This window comes from Ciconia boyciana, chromosome 2, assembly GCF_034638445.1.
Source record: "Ciconia boyciana chromosome 2, ASM3463844v1, whole genome shotgun sequence".
Taxonomy (NCBI): Eukaryota; Metazoa; Chordata; class Aves; order Ciconiiformes; family Ciconiidae; genus Ciconia; species Ciconia boyciana.
The window spans coordinates 93,691,706-93,708,421 of NC_132935.1; the positions used below are offsets into that span (position 1 = coordinate 93,691,706).

Sequence of the window (16,716 nt, forward strand, 5' to 3'; positions counted from 1 at the left end):
TTGCATTTAGTCAATTCATTCTGAATTCTTCAGTTAGAAGACATAAATGACCATTTTATATCCTAGCTGTGCACCACCAGACAATGGTATTTAACACGTGGTGCTAATGTTGCTGACATTAGTATTTCATGCCTGTAGAAATTAATGGTACCTGGTTACAGTAACTTAGTGACTGACTCTTTAAGAAATAAGTTATGGAAGGTTTCCGCAGACATAGTTGATAAGCAACTTTTACTAGCACAGTCAAAAGTTGTTTAATTTGGGTGCTCTCAGCAGCAGCAGACAGAATTAGCAGCTCCTATCCTGAGCCAAGTTGCATGAATGCATGAGAAGAGGCATGCTACCTCAGGAGCTTAGGTGGGATGGGTGGGAAATGAGGATTCTTCCTTGGAACCACATCACCCTCTTACACAACCCACCCACTTTGGTCTCTATACATTCCAGCTTTTCACTTGCCTCCTTGATAACACTTCTTCCCAGCTCAGCCAGCTGGCCTCCTCTCTGCAGGACACACACCTGCCCTCTCTCTTTGACATAGCAGCCCCCTCTCTGTACTTTCATTATGGCTCCCCAGCTGCACAAGGGTTTGAGTGAGATGCTTCATTAGAGATCAATCAGGTGGGGCAAAGAAATGCTGCTTAGTTCAGGAAGGAAACTTTGATTGACTAATGAATGTGCTCTGGTGGTGCTGAGGTATCCATAGAGAAGGGAGACTGTCAAAGTCTTAATCTTGGGCAGCATTTGTGCAAAAGTAAAAACACACTGTTTCCACATGAAAGACCCTACTGTCACAAGATGAGGCTGGTAGGCAGCCAAAAGCTGAATACCGCATGGGTTTGCAGACCAAAATCAACACTTTGCACCCTGAGGTTAACTGCAAACCAGCTCCCAAATTCACCCTGTACCTCTTGATGTGATTTGCATACCACCGTTCGGTGCCTGGTCAAGTTGCATTTGCTTGTGGGATGTGATACAAATTTTGTCCTCTGTGATATGAAGCCTGCAGAGGATTTAAACTGGGGCAGAGTGAAGTAGAAGAAGGAAAACAGCAGAGAGGAAAAAGGAAGGGGGTGTTGCATTTCCACATATACCTGTGATCTTTTGGTGTGGTTCAAGTAGTGGCATGTAGCATTCTTACTTTGTTTTGCAGGTTACAGGGGAGGAGAAAAAAGAAGTCAGTTTCATAAAATTTCTGGTATTGCTCTATTGCTCCCTCCCTTCCTTCGTTGTTGCAAAAAATCACTAAGATGACAAGAAATTATAAGCTTGCAACGTAGTATACTATGCTGTTTGACTTGTTGGTTTAGTTTAAATGGAAAGAGTGACTGAGATTTTTCAAGGAAAAGAGTAAAGACAGTGAGAAAAGGCATTAGAGATGTGTTGGAATGTGCGGGGAAAGGCTTGTATTTCTTCACCTTTTTCAGTTATTTACATCTCTTCCAGAGTGAAAATAGAACATTCCTTCTAAAAAGGTCTTGATTCTTTTGTGCGTTCAGAAACCAAACCGCTTTTAGCGAGAGCAGTAAAATTTTCTTTGACATTTGCATCTCTGCTATGAACTTTTGAAACGGAGGCTATCTTTATTCATGGGCCTGGGTGCAGAGCTCATCTACATCCTGATTGCACATTGGAACAAGAGTCACTGTTCAACATCTCTCCGTTCACTTTCGCCCAAGCACCCCCACTTCCCACAGGGGACCCATGGTGCCCTCCAGAAAGCACCCTCCGATCTAAACTCCAGGCTGCATAACGTTGCACAGTGTAGGTGCAGGCAATGAAAGTGTTCATACCTCATGCAAGGGGGGTCCCGTCATCCTTTTGTCATACTCTTATAAAAATGTTTGTCCATAATTGTCTAAGTAAGAAAGAACAAGTGTATCCTTGAAGCGAGATCTTGAGGCGACCTGTGGGACCAGTGGTTAAAAAAAATGAGCACAACTGAGATGGCAATTGTGAGACATGACTCTATTCTCCCATAGAATAACTCATTTTGTTGATCTCAGGTAACTCCTTTTAAAGCTATTTTTCTAGCAGGATTAAGTTGCTGCATCGGTGTTATCTGAGGAAAGGTGGAGCAAGTAAGATGAACTGATTAAAGGTTCACTTTGTAATTTTTATAACAGCAGCCTTAATCACATTGTGATCTCTGAGCTGTGTGGTCTCACCAGTCTTTGTCCATGATTCTCATCTTTTACTGTTGATTGAATATACCAAAGAGAGTGATGGGGTCATTGCACTTTCTCTGATTCATGCTAGAGTAATTGAAATCAGAAGTTGAGGTCACGTGGATCGGTAACTCTCTCTCATTACTTTGTGTTGCACTTCCAACATTTATGCGTACTTTAATGAGTTAAATGCTTTCTAATTTGCCTTTGCCTACAAAGTGAAGTGCCCAGAAAAGCAAATGGGACAATTTTAGATTTCTGCCTATTTTAGCTCTTAGACAACTGGAGTCCAGGTCTGGGAAGTTACTCCAGAATTACAGCAGCATAGGGGACTAAGAGCCTGTCCAAACTAAAGCGTACCCTGCTGGATATCCTTCTATTTAGAATTTCCTTTTTAGTATAAATTGACAAACATTTCATATGCTTGGTAAATAAAATGCATATTTGACTTCTCCACCCTCCCCAGGAGGAAATTTCTACTAAGGCATGACATCTCCTATAAACTGCCATGAGTAATATCTTCTGAACCGCTTTCAGGGAAACAAGAGTCTTTGCTATTTCTATCTATAATAATAATTTGCAGTCAGAGAAGCTGATAAAGTAGTAAGATCTTGAAGACTGTTGTACAAAGAAAAACCCTTGTCTTCTCTGTTTCTTTAGAACTTATCGAGCTGTAGTGCATGTTCTGTGCCATGGTATATGTATTCTAGCAAGACATCCAGAATTTATTTTTTAATAATGCTAGGTTTTTATTAAATTGCAAAGTTGGTGAAATTGGATTGCCAGAGAAGAAGAATACTGAAACAGGAACCTGCTGGCTTTTTTAACCTTTTGCTGTAAGGAAATGTGCCTTTCTCCATTTGATTTGAAAAAGGAAATAGACTGGTGGTGTGGCTATGGAACTTTCTCTTTCTGCCTCTGATTGCAAAAGTGCTAGTAAAAGAATGAAAATAAAAAGTACAGTATTGAACAGTAGAATGTTATTGCTTTGTTGAGACAACAGAATGAAAGTAATTAATTATCTTGTTTGTTTTGTTCCAGGTGTCAGAAACTATTTGAAAGAAGCATTAGTGAATATCATTGCTGTGCATGCAGAGGTGAGAAAAACTTCACATTGTTTCATGCTTACATTCATATGAATAATTTCAGTGTACGTCGCTGAATGTGTACGTGGTAAATCCTGGCTTTCATCACCCCTGAAAATTGTAGCTCTGTTGAAGTATCTTCATTATAGATGTCGGTGCTTTGGGTTAAGTTTAGCCAACCAAGTAGGCAACTGCTAACTTTTTTTAATGGCAGAAGGAGATGAACAGTTCCTGTTTATCCTCAGTAACACTCCATTACACCTTTTTGTTTCCACTGTCTGATGAAGAGGAAAGCCAAAGTCTAAAGCTCAATTCTTCCCTTTTCATGCAGATTAAATATATAGAGAGATGTATAGATAGATATGATGCTAACTTTCTCTGATTAACTTTACTTTCCACAACATATGAAAATGAGCTTGTGCTTCACTTTGGAAGAAATGTTCAACATATGCCACTCAAAGTGAAAAGGCAATATATGTCATTCTTGTACATAGGATAAAAAGTGGAAATCTAAACCCAGAAAGTTTTATAGTCTCTATACAGCATAAATTGTGTTTGAAATACTTAGAGAGGTAATGGCTTATGATAGGGAGTGCATATTAAAACTAAAATATTATTATTAAAATAATATGCTTGCAGAGCTGCAGTTATTTGGCCTTTTGTGATAACATGCAGAAATTTTCTGTAGTCCTTAAAATTACAGCCTCTGTTCTACATATTCCTTCCTTCTAATCATCAAGACTGTTACCAGATTACTATTGCTCCTGGTATAAGTATTGGTAGTAATATCACTCTTCCCTTTCGAAATACCACAAGTATAGCTGCTCTACCTTTTCCATCTAATTAAAATCTGATGAGATTCACTTGAGGTTTTTGTTTATTTTATTCCTCCTCAAATTACAAGGATTCATATAAATTAAAATATTTCAGAAACTTTAAATATCACTTGCAATATTTTTTATTCAATTTCAGTATTTACTTATAGCAGTTTTCACAGAAGCGTTGCTGATTTTACCAAATGCTTCCAAATGAGGGAATAAGCAACACCAAAAATACATACCAACGTGACATTCATTTTTAATGTTGTTTTTCAGTGTAGTAGAAATTAATAAAAATGAAAATGAGAGGCTTTAAAAAATTCAAAGGCATATTTGACTTATTGAGCTAATCCTGTAAACATGCATAGTCGTTAAAATGCTACAGCAGAAAGGTGCACTGCCTTGCTGACTTCATTGAGACCGATACTGATTTTGGCCCAAATAGTGTTGCCTCATAAATTTCTATATGTGAAATATTACATAAATATGAAAACATGTGTCAAGATGAAACTCCCATCTCCACTGTTTTCTGGTGAAATTCTGTAAGCTGGGTCAAATTTAAGTTTAGTTAGCAAGGCTGCAGGTTTCTGTAGTTTGAAACAGCAAAAATTAACCATCAGCTGAACAGCAAGCATGGACTGAAGTGGAAAGAAAATTGTTTCTCTACCTTTGAATTCAAATTTAACTGAAATCAAAATAAGGGCTTCTTATTGCAAATTTGTGATGATTCACCATTGCTGAGAAATTTTTTTTCCTGGATTCTGTATAGTAACTTCAAGAGTGCTCGTTGTGGGTACAAATATTCTCTTCTCAGTAGAAGATTTTTGGGTGTGTTCCTGGTATGTTTGTGTTGAATTGCTCAGCAATATTTGCTACTGAATAAGATGACCCCTTCCCAAATTGTTACTGGTTGTTTTTTTTTTCTTACCGTACAGCTAAGTATGTCATTTACTTAGCTTTTGTGGGTCAAAACAGTTAAAACAGGCTGCGTGTTTGAATTAGCAATTATAACAGCTGATAGCTGATACATATGTGGTCAGTGTACTTAGCTTATGGTGCAGACCTGCCTTTTGGAATGGTCAGCTTTATGAGATCCCTGATACATAATTCATTACTTAAATCACTGAAAACTTTGTAGGAATCTTGCATTCTCCCCCCCCCCCCTTAGTTTACTTTTACACATGTGTATGAATATCCTCTGTCAATTACTACATTTCCTTGTCAGACATGAGATCTAAACTTCACATAAAGCAAAGGTATTCTAGCAAAAAATCATTCCACTAAATTTTTTAGATCACTTTAAAGCAGAAATCGTGGAGGGAAGTGTTTAAAAACTCTATGCAGTTCATTTTTCTTCTTGCACCGCTCCAGTGACATCATCTTCAGTTCCTTGTGTCATCTTCTCCCCCAGTCCTGTGCAGTTTTAATGCAGCTTTATCATCACCTTTAAGTCTTGACACAAGTTTGGTCTGTCTAACCTATAATCTCACTTCCTCCTATATTCCAACCTCTTGGCCTGCATTTTCCCCAATTCTGTGTAGAAAATTCATACTTTTTTTTTTCTATTTTTAATTCACCAACAATTTCTCACTTCCTTAAAGCTCCCTTTAAGGAAGATTCGTTTCTTCATGCTTTCCTTCAGGCATAGATCTAATGTTTAATTTTGTGTGACTGTTGTGCTGTTGTGTTGCAGTTGCTATTCTGAACCTCAAACAGAGGATCCAAGTACCACTTTAAAAAGTTGTACAAATAAGCACTTAAAAAGATGGTCTTGATGCATGGAAAAACCAGTAAGGTGTAATGTTTTTGCAAGGGAACTAATAAATGGCAGTGGTGGAAGAATCTAAATGAAAATCCATTACACCGCCATACTCTCAAACTTTCAAAGGCTTATCTCTGCCACAGAGCGTAAAGACTCTAGCCATTTGACAGTGGTCAAATATAAAGGATTCTAGAAGAAATAGCAAAATTACATGGGTAAAAAATGGCTGAATGTGTAATTGGGTCAGTCACGCAACTCTGAATTAAAGGTGCTACCTACAAAACAGCAGTCTATGTACAACCACCCGACTACCTGCATCCATCAGCTGAGAGAGCACATATTTTGAAGTCTAGCTGCTTTTAGGCTTTGCAAGAAAGTTGTCATTATCACATATGTAGCTAACATTGCTGTTAACAGAGGTGATTTGTCAAAGCACAGGACAAGCATCAAAAGAAATCCTTCATATTCCAGTTGCTTTGAAATTTTTTTGTCCATTGATAAAAATGAAGTGGTCCTTTCAATCAAAATGTTTAATGCTTTTTACTGAAATGTTACTGTAGAAAATATTTCTGTTAATGTAGGTATTGTGCTTATGATTCCTCTTTCATAAAAATCAGGTGTTTACCATTTCCAAAGACTTAGTTCCTCGGGTAATGTCAAGGGTTATAGAAGCAGTCTCTGAAGAACTGAGTCGACTGATGCAATGTGTTTCATCCTTCAGCAAAAATGGAGCTTTACAGGTACCTGAATACTTTGTACTGTCAAACATCTGAATCTAGAAAACTGAGAATAAAAGAAAGAGGTATAATCTGTGTATTTGTTGGATTTATTGTAGCAGTGAAAGCAAGGAGATAAAAAGGATTACTGTACAACCTATTTCAGATTTATGGATTAATACCCTTTGGGATACTGGTTCTTGGGTTTGACTATATTTTAGTGTTGTCTTTGTGTCTGAGTGCATAAAAGGTTACCTATATCCTATGAGATAAAAAGCATCGTAATGGTATCTGTTTCAAATGTTGTTAAATACTGGTTTTGGCCTGTCATCAAAAAACTAGTGTAAAAGAAAAAACAATTTTGTGATATTTTGAGATTTTAAAATCTTGAAAATATGACACAGTAGGATCTTGCAAGTCTTTGCAAAACTAGTCACTTGTCTGTTATACTATTTCTACATTAGCGCTTTGTTGCAGCATGGGTAGAAGAGATACTCTTACACTGCCTGCTTCATTTATGGCTGGACTGGTAATTGTACTTACCATTGGATAAGTTTTAAAGGACTCTAAGAAAAAATCTTTTTTAAAAAGATCCCTTTGAGTCAGTGATTGCTATGGCTGTAACAAGCAGGAAGAGCAAATTCCCAATTTTCATTGCACATGACAGCATTCTTGCATCATGATGGGAAAATAATTATCCAATTGCAAGCCTTATTTTCCACTTGCTGGTAGTAATTGCATTGGACAGAGAATTAATGTAGGAAGATTGCAGCCAAATAAGATTGCCTATTTAAAACCAAATCAATGAGTAGCAACAAAGCTACCTGTATATCATTTTTGCTTGACTAGACAAACCATCTTATAAACTTGCTGCCTAAACCCATAATTGAAAGGATTTTCTCTTCCTTCTGTAAATTTGTCACTCATGGTCATTTTCTATTCCTCTGAACATAGAAAATCCTGTCTGGCATACAGCAGCGGTGTGAGTGTGATCTGTGCCTGGTCAGACTGATCAAAAAATACCCATTTCCGAAGCGAAGCCTGAATCTGTATTCCCACATCTCATGACCCACAGTTTTGCAGGGTTTGCCCTTCCACCATGTTTATTTAGGCTGTGGTACTTGAGAATGTGACACTTCCCCATGGTACTGCTACCTTCTAAAATGTAGGAAAGACTCCAGTATGTTACATGTAGGACTTAAAAAAGTCCAAGGCTGTTCAGCTTGGAGCACCATACAAAAAGAGGTGAAACATTCTGTGGTGAGAAAAGCATTTCCTGTGAGTATAAAATTGGTGGGTGGCTATGTCGTATTTTGTGCCAGTAAGTTCTGGCACTAAAAAAGTGTAAATCTCAGCTGGCTTCCTGCCTAGGGGAGAGATGAGGGGAAGACCTAAAAGCCAAAGCTTTTCATTAGAACTGGAATTAGATGTCTGTGTTGCATTATAAAAAGTTTTGTTTTGGAAGATTAATGTCATATTAGTTGGGTCTAAATGTAGATCAGTTTCTGTGATGGCTAACTGGATTAAATTTTATCTTAATGATGAACAAGAATGGAACATTAATTTGGATGAAGTTCACTTTATATTTTTTAATGAAATGACTTAAAGTATTGATCACATGCAGAATATTTGTTTCATCCAAAACCTGTGATGATAATGATTGCTTTTCAAACACTAAAGGACGATCTATGGAATTTGTTTATTCTTTGAGTTTGTTCTCCACCATAGTTTGCCTAGGTGAAAATCAATACCGAGACACACAGTACAGTGCAGGAGTAGAATCCCCAAACTTGTGTGCCCACCAGGTGACAGACAAGAAGCAGAGCACAACCATTCTACTTCATCTGATGGAAAAAAATAAATTAAACAGGAAAACCAAGAATAAAATGTGTATTGACAGATTTTTGTGCTCTTTTGTTTTGTTCCTCCCTGGCCAAGCCATGCTGTGAGAAGTTAAGCTCACTGTATTTAATTAAATTTAAAAAAAAAAAAAAAAAAAGAGACAAATTAAGGTAGCATCCTTCTGTCTTTCTATCACAGTACAGGAGGAATGGAACAGAATTGAAGATTTATTACTGTTACTGAGAGACAAACCAATGTTTTTAGACTGCTACATAGTGACCGTAGAAACAGTTTGACTTGAATCAAAAGTATGAAACTGTTCCTTTTAGCAGTCTCCTGACATAGCAGCGTGGCAACCAAAAATACAGGAAACAAACTGTTAAAAGCGAAGGCTGCTTACAACTGCAGTGTGCAATAATATTTGCCTTTTGGGATACTGGTATTCACTTGATGAAAGGACATTGTGTCATTGTTTCAATATTTGTATTTCTGTCTTTAGGCAAGACTTGAAATCTGTGCATTGAGAGATACTGTGGCCATATACCTAACACCTGAAAGCAAGTAAGATGTGCTGTAATGTCTGTTTTTTCAATGTAATGGAATCCTTGGTAAACATGCAAAAGTACATAATGTAAATTAAGGATTAAGAAATTTTGCTTCTAATAGAATATGTGATATACTAGGTAAATATACAAAAAACTGATTACTAGCAAGGTTTTATCAGTTGAAAGAAAATAATTACTTTTTTTGTTTATTTTTACTTGAATTTTTAGACACAAACTAGTATTTGCCACTAAAAAAAAAAAGTAAAACTTCTTAACAGCAGTACAGCTGCTGAGGAAAATGTTGCTAAAACAAGACAAAAGCAGTGTTGATGAGTTTTATGCAGTTTTTCACAGCAATCTCATAAAGCACACGGCAAAGAACCTGCCAGATGCATCAGAGAGGCTACAGAACCGGACACTGGCAGGATCCTCTTATAGGGATATGGAGAATTAGGGCTCTCCACAAGCTTGTACAATACCCTACTCCTTCTCCACACACCTAATCAGGGAAAGTGAATTCAGCTTCACACTGTCTCTTAGAATGAAAGTCTTCAAAAGGCTTTCAGCAATTTATCATTTCTCAGTGAGTTGCAAGACCAAAGATATATAGTGTGGGACACACTCACGCGTTAGTATAAAGGGACAAAGAAAAGCATTAGCAGCATCAGTGGTTGATGCAGTCAAGGCATGTAAAAACAGACTATGATAGCTGTCAGCAGTTTTGGGTAAAGTTGATTGATTTAAATTTCTAGGTGATTATGTTGGGGATTGGATATGGGCAGGTTCATTCATTATTTTAATTACCTATGCTTCTGTTAGGATTGGCATTACATATTCCCACAGATAGCAATTTGGTCATCTTACCTAATCAACGTTTTGTAGGAGACATTGCAGGGCTTGAGGGCCTAATGTGTCTTCATAGTGTCACAGGTACTGTCCTATGGTGTCACTGCATTCTGTTTCAAAAGACTTGCTTCCCTATTCTGAGTGTCTGATAGTGATGAAGACCTCTAAGTGAAAACTACTTAGCACTGGCTCAAATTGGATAAAATGGAAATGGTTTTGTCTCTAATCAGCATAGGGGCAAAGCACAGTGAACCCTGGAAGCTGGAGCTTCCTAGATGCCTTTTTATTCCTGGACTTGTCACTAGTAGTAGTTGCAACAAGTCACCATATATTAATCTTTTGCTGACAAGATTGTACCTATCTGTGCAGGTCCTGCATTGTTCCTTGCACTTCTGTTCCACATCTGTTGCCCAGAGAGGGGTGGAAACCCCATCTTTGGAGTTACTCAAAACTTGACTGGATAATGCCCCAAGAAACCTCCTCTAACCTCGAAGCTGGCCCTACTTTGAGAGGGGGGTTGGACCTGAAGACCTCCAGAGGTCCCTTCCAACCTAAATTATTCCAACCTAAATCAATGTTTTATCTGTGCTTCATACTCTGATGGTCACTTAGTTTGAGGCAGAAGGCAGGCTGGCAACTATCTGTAATTCTTGAAGAGTCCAGGATGTCAAGCACAGTCTTAAATCAGCTGCTGATTTAACATTTGCTGTTGATGTATGGTATACATCACATTAGGAGTGTCAAGAGACCTGCTTGAACCCATGACCACTTTATGTTCAATTTGCACATGAATGTCAGGTCTCAATTTATTGAAATGAGAATGGATAAAATATATCATCTCTCCATGGAATTTATAGAGAGAAACTGAATGCTGAGACTTGTACCAGTGGAATATGAGTATTTTTGTTTTCCTTGCAGCTCGAGCTTTAAGCAAGCTTTGGAAGCCTTGCCTCAGCTCTCAAGTGGAACTGACAAAAAGTGAGTATAATGCACCTTCTTGTCTCCTTTCTGGTCTCTGGAGCCATTGCTTTTTACTCTTGTATCAGAACTTTGTTATAAGAGGGTTAATGTTCACCGTATTTGACGCTTCTGAATTACAGAGCAGAAGCCTCTTTGGACAGAGTTAAGAATAAGCTAAGTCCTTGTTCATCATACCCTATTAAATTACACAGAAGAGCCGATGGTTGTGTGGCATAACCCTCTTGCCCGTCCTAGTCTTATCAGTTCAATGTAGCTTTGTATTTATTTTGTAATTTCAGTCTATTTTAGCCTTCCTTCTTAATCTTAAAGTTTCTGTGAGGTCAGTTGTCTTGTCTTACAGAATTTAGCAGCAATACAAAAACTGGCCAAGGAATGAAGTTCAAGCATTTGCTAGCTGATATATGGGGAACTCTCAAAACTGGCCTGTTTAATTTTAAAAACAAGTAAGAAGGGTCTGTGGTTCGTTCTTAACATCAGGAGGAGTAGTTTTGGGTTCCTTCTTCCCCACTGTAGCAACCTTTGACAATCAAGCTGCTTTGCTGCATCCAACCTAGTATTGGTAGTCTGTTTTACAGGCATAGCTTAATAAAGAGTAGTATGGTAGAACTAAGATGGATTTGTAATGAGTATATTAGTATAAGTATAGGTGTTTTGAACTTGAGATTGGTATTACGGTACTTTCAGGAACTGAACTGCATCAAATCAGTTTGCACTTAACAGTCACAATTTAGAATATTTTGTAGACACATGAAGAGACTGTTTGTGCAGCCCGTGATCTGCAGACTGTGCCTTCTTCAGATGTCCTTTGTCTGTATATTCAAACCTACTCCTCACTAGCCACAAGAAGTCTAAAGATACCTCCTTGCCTTGCTTAGCTCTTATGCTTTATTAAAGATAGGAATCAGTTTTGAGTAAGGAGAGTTCTTTCAACTCAGAGTTTCCGAAACACCTGTAGAATTTTTTTTTCTTCATTTAGTCACAAGCATTTGACCTTCATGGGACAGATGACAATCAAGAACTGCATAATTTTTACATCTGTCTCGGAGTTCTGAGCCCCAGACAGTGCAAAACTTGTTCTGTTTCACAGGTTGTTACACCACAGTTGTCATCATTCCAGGCAACTGATTGTAACCTACACGTATTTGTGTAAAATAACACACATTTGTGCACTGATTTAGAGCTGTTCATTTCTGTTCATTCACAGTCATTACTATGATACTAAATAATGAATGTGGCCATAGTCATCTTCCAGAGGACCTGCTGAGGAAGCAGATACTGATTTTGTGGTTCAAGTTGTTGTTTTGGGTTTGTTTGGGTGTTTTTAACCGTATAGTTTCTTCTGTTACTGGCTGTTCAATAATCACAGCTTGCCAAAAAGTTGAGGTGATACATGTCTGCCCTATCTAGCTTGTTTTTGAAACAGAGCAAAAAGTTTGGAGAGCACATTCTTCCCTAGAATACGGGGAAAATAAAACACACAGGCAAGACTGTAAAACTCCATAATGCATCTCCATTGTTACAATAAATATCTCCTACAACAGAGCCATCAACACCCTTGGTCCTATACCTGTAGTTTGTGGATTATAATAAATACTATCCACGGCACCAAGTACCTTCTTGGCAGCTATGTAGATGTAAATGAACCATTGTTATGCTCCAAAATGAACTCAGACTTAGTTTGTTATCTATAAAGGACAAAAACGTGTGGTTGCCAGTGAATTAATGTTTCTTCTAGAACAGTCATACCATCTCTGATCTTTCAGCCATGATACTTAAGAGAAATCTACAAAATACCTTCCAAAGACAAGTTGGAGAACTGAAATTCGCAATTCAGCTACACGCGAAAAGCCATAGCCTTGATAAGGGATACTGGTTTTATGGTACATAGTCTGGCAGTTTCTGCATTTTCCTTACAGAAGTATCTTATGACGTGCTCTACCAGTCCTTTTGCCATTATGTTTTGCAAATATGTTTGTCAAGATGATGATCTTTATCTGGAAGGAAAGCCATATAAAGGGCTATTTTATCATCTTGATAAAATCTCTGTGGCTAAGTCCTCCTCTTGCTACAGATCATCCTGACGCACTTGGTATACTTCTAAGTATCTATAATATTCAGATATTTGAATAGATCCAATTTTAGGCCCTTTATTTAAGCAGACAACGTACTTGAAGTCACAGACGGAATAGCCAAAACTTTTTTGGTAATTGTTCCCTTTTCAGAATCTGCCAAAGTTGTAACTATTCTCTTTTACAGGTTACTAGAAGAGTTACTAAACAAATTTAAAAGCAGCATGCACTTGCAGCTGACCTGTTTTCAAGCTTCTTCAACAGCAATGATGAAAACATAGACAACGACAAGATGCAGGCAACTCAAAAGACAAATGTGCTTAAACGTCACCCATTTTTTCTGTACTTCTTCAATTCCTTTGAAGACTGAAGAAAACAAGGAATTTCACTGAAAAAGGAATTGAGATACAACTCTCTCAGTAATTGTATGGGGTATCCCGCTGAGTTGAGACTTCTAGTCATAAATACCTTGATAAAATGGTTTTCTGTCTACTGTATTTCATTCTGTGGAGGGGATTAAGCCAATTTCATTTACATACAGCCAAGAAGAGTGTATGTTCATGAAGAAATATTCATTGGTGTGCTGCAATCTCAGTTTCATTTGTTAAAAATACATTGAAATGTATTTTTAGCAAATGTCACCTTAAATTTGAGTATTATTCATGTTGTTTAGTGTATCAATCTGTTACTTTCTAGATGTAGAGTGGTACTGATGTAAGTGACTGGAAGACTCAACTTCTATAAACTATTGAGAAGTATGTAACAAACATTACTACATACAGCTGACTAATCAGTGTTCAGACACAATATGGAGAGGGACACTGCTTCTTTTGCATTTAAAAATTATCACTTTTTTTTCCTGTTATCATCTACAGTTTTAGTGGTCGCAGGTCTGATTTCTTGGGAGGCTCCTATTTTCTTGCTGCTTTTTTGATTAAACATGTTCCTGCCTCTTTTGGACTATTGATGATAACCTTCACATTTGAAATAAGCTCTCCTTTCATTGGCAATTAACAGAAAAGCACTCCAAGTTTATAAGATTAGTAGAAATTTTTTGAAAAAAAAAATGTTCGAGTAAAATATTCTTTGGTGTTAAGGAGTAAAATAGTTAATAACCTCTCGCATAGTCAGAAGTAAGGAGGAGCACAGTATGTCATTGGTTTTGCTGCTTCCTTCTTACTCTTCTTGTCTTTTCTTGTTCTTACAGGCTTACTACCACTGTCTTCCTCTTCCTTCTTGTTAGTCAATCCTCTTTTCACCACCAGTTATTGAATTTGTGTGGAGGGGAATAGGGATTCAGGTGGAAAGAACAATTTTGCTGCCATTAAGATATAGTTACACAAAGATCAAGAACCATCTTCCCAACAGGGAAGATTTGACACTGACTTTCATTTTGGGACTTACGATACAAGATGCAGGAAGCTGTAACGAGAGCAACTAATAGAAAGTGGTCTTGTTCTGGGGGGCTGAGGAGTGGGTTTAATTTTATAACTGAAATCATGACTTGCAAGTAAATCATGCAGTAATAATGTGTTCTTTCTGTATTTACAGTCATTTTAAGTGGGACTTTTCTGAAACAGTGCACTGAGTTTTCAAACAATTTTTTCATGTCAACTGTTTTCTTTTGCCAGTTCAGTAACATGCTTTAAAAATACAGCGTACAGTTCCTGTAATATGAAACACTGAAGAAACAGCTTGATGCACATGTATTTACTCATTAAAAAAAAATTGTGCGTAAGTAGTAATAGCATGTTGAATGGAAGTTTGAAACTTCAAATATATGTCATTATTGGCTTTCAGGGTGAATCATTAAACACCTGGAGCAATGTTGTTTTGTTAAATGTTGTCCATTCTAAGCTGGTCATAGTCTCAGCTGCTGGTATTAACTGAAATAGTCATCCAGTTAGCTCAATCTGTAAAGGATTTTGCTTCAGAATAATAAAATATTAAGAAAGATGGTCATAAGCTCTTCTTGAATTCCTCACTTTCCAAGAAATGTGATTTCTTTATGAATTTTGCCAGTCTACATTTTCTACACTTGTATCAGACATGTTCCGAAGTATTGAAAGCATTTTATCATCTGTACTGAATTAATATATATTCAGGCATCTCTGTATTGTAACACCATTCTCTTACTCATTTTCTGTTACAGTAGCTTGTTGCTTGTCTTTAAAACCTGAAGTCAGATATTTGTGTTTAGTTGCCTTTCTGAAATAACACTTCAGAACATGTCATTGACAGCAAAAAAGAGAATAATGTGTAAGGGACCAAAATATTCAACCTGATATGAAATAAATGCTCACAGTCAAGTCAGAGCACTGGATTTCAATAAATCCAGTTGGTGGAATTAAGGAAGTTGGTAAGCATCATGCTGCAACAGGATGTACTGGAATCCCTTTGCATGGAAGGAGAGTTGGGACTGCCGAGACTTCATAGCCAACATACAGCAGGCTGCAGTTCCTCTGAAAAGAAGATTACAAAAAAACAAGAAGTGGTCAGTGTGGTTTTTGCAAAAGAAAAAAAAAACCAAACTGTTCAAAGATGCAATGAGATTTTAAAAAATACTATTGGAAGTGGAAAAAGATGGGGAGACCACACCAAAATACACAGTCAGTTAGGGCTTGCAGAGAAAAGAGAGGCAGCAAGGAAATCAAAGTAACAGAAGTGAAAGGCTCTGACATTTAAAGCAAAGGTAAATGCTGAAAACAGTACAACAGAAAATAAAGTGAATTATTACATGAACTTTGAACCTCTAGAAAAATCTAAAATCAATACAGACTGGGAAAAAAAGTTGAAATAAAAACCTGGAGAGCTTTATTTCTCATTTAAGAGAAAAATTTAGGATGTAATAAGGCTGTAAAATATATGTTGCTAAAAGTAGGTGAAGACTTATAGGAAAATTCCACCATAATATGCTGTGTTGAGATATTCAGCCTCTGGAGATGTTGAGGCATTTGCCTATTATTGTATTTTGAACATTTATTTTGAATGGTCCTGAGTAGTTCAGGAGGTAGGCAAAGATGTAACAAAAAGCAAATGCTGTATCAATGTAATGGGAGGGACACAGAAAAAATATTTAAGTCCCCCAGTAAAATGATGGGGAAAAAAGTAGGGAAAAAATCATTACATGCCTGGGTGTTAATGAAATAGATCAAATAAGTAGTATGAAACAATGAAGAAATCCTGCCCCTTCTCACCCACAAAATGTTTGGGGTTTTTTTTACTTGATATTCTTTAGAAAATGTGTTTATGAAATGTGCTCATAGTGCATCATTGTTGAAGTTAAACACCTTCCTATAGCTTTTAAAAAGCCACTTAGAGAGTTTAAAAATATAAAAAGAACCATAGTCCTGCTGAGTTTCATGCATGTGCTGAATTTCAAGTATATGAATAGACATGAGACTACTTGCTCAGAAGATCTCCTTCAAATGTTGTGCACGTGTGCCTGTCTTTTGAGGATTGGGGACGTTGTATTCCATGGGCTAAACCCCTTGCATCTTCCTCTACTTGCATAAAAAGACTCAGGACCCCAACCAGTTTAATTTCACTGTATGGCAACAGAGAAGGAAATGAGAAATCCATGCTGAGAGGGCTGCAGAGTTATGCTTTGTAGGGACACTTGGCTGCAGCGATGATGTGTGACTGTTGGCTTGTAAAAGTAGGTGCAGTCTCCCAACCTTTGACAAAGCTATTGCATCTTCCTGAAGAGAGGGTACTTTATGTTGAAGGTGAGATTTTTCTTTTGCTTTCTACCCAGACAGCCTTTTGCCATCCAGAACTAAGGAAACATTTCTGAAGTAACACCATGTTTCTGTGGCTGTATTGGTAAGTAGGGAGATGCAGATAGAATAGAGCCATAAAAACTAGCATAATACTGTACAGAGCAT

At 37.3% G+C, this 16,716-nt stretch overlaps 1 protein-coding gene across 2 annotated transcripts in view; it reads left to right on the forward strand.

Moving 5' to 3' along the window:
- Positions 1-14,926, forward strand: part of EXOC2 (exocyst complex component 2) — a 134,793-nt gene extending 119,867 nt beyond the window's left edge. For both annotated transcript variants that reach the window (XM_072853194.1, XM_072853193.1), the window contains exons 24-28: positions 3,207-3,262; positions 6,448-6,570; positions 8,888-8,949; positions 10,698-10,757; positions 13,017-14,926. In XM_072853194.1, the coding sequence (XP_072709295.1) occupies positions 3,207-3,262; positions 6,448-6,570; positions 8,888-8,949; positions 10,698-10,757; positions 13,017-13,110 (395 nt within the window). In that variant the 3' untranslated portion in view covers positions 13,111-14,926. The remainder of the gene's footprint in view (positions 1-3,206; positions 3,263-6,447; positions 6,571-8,887; positions 8,950-10,697; positions 10,758-13,016) is intronic.
- The last annotated feature ends 1,790 nt before the right edge of the window (positions 14,927-16,716 follow it).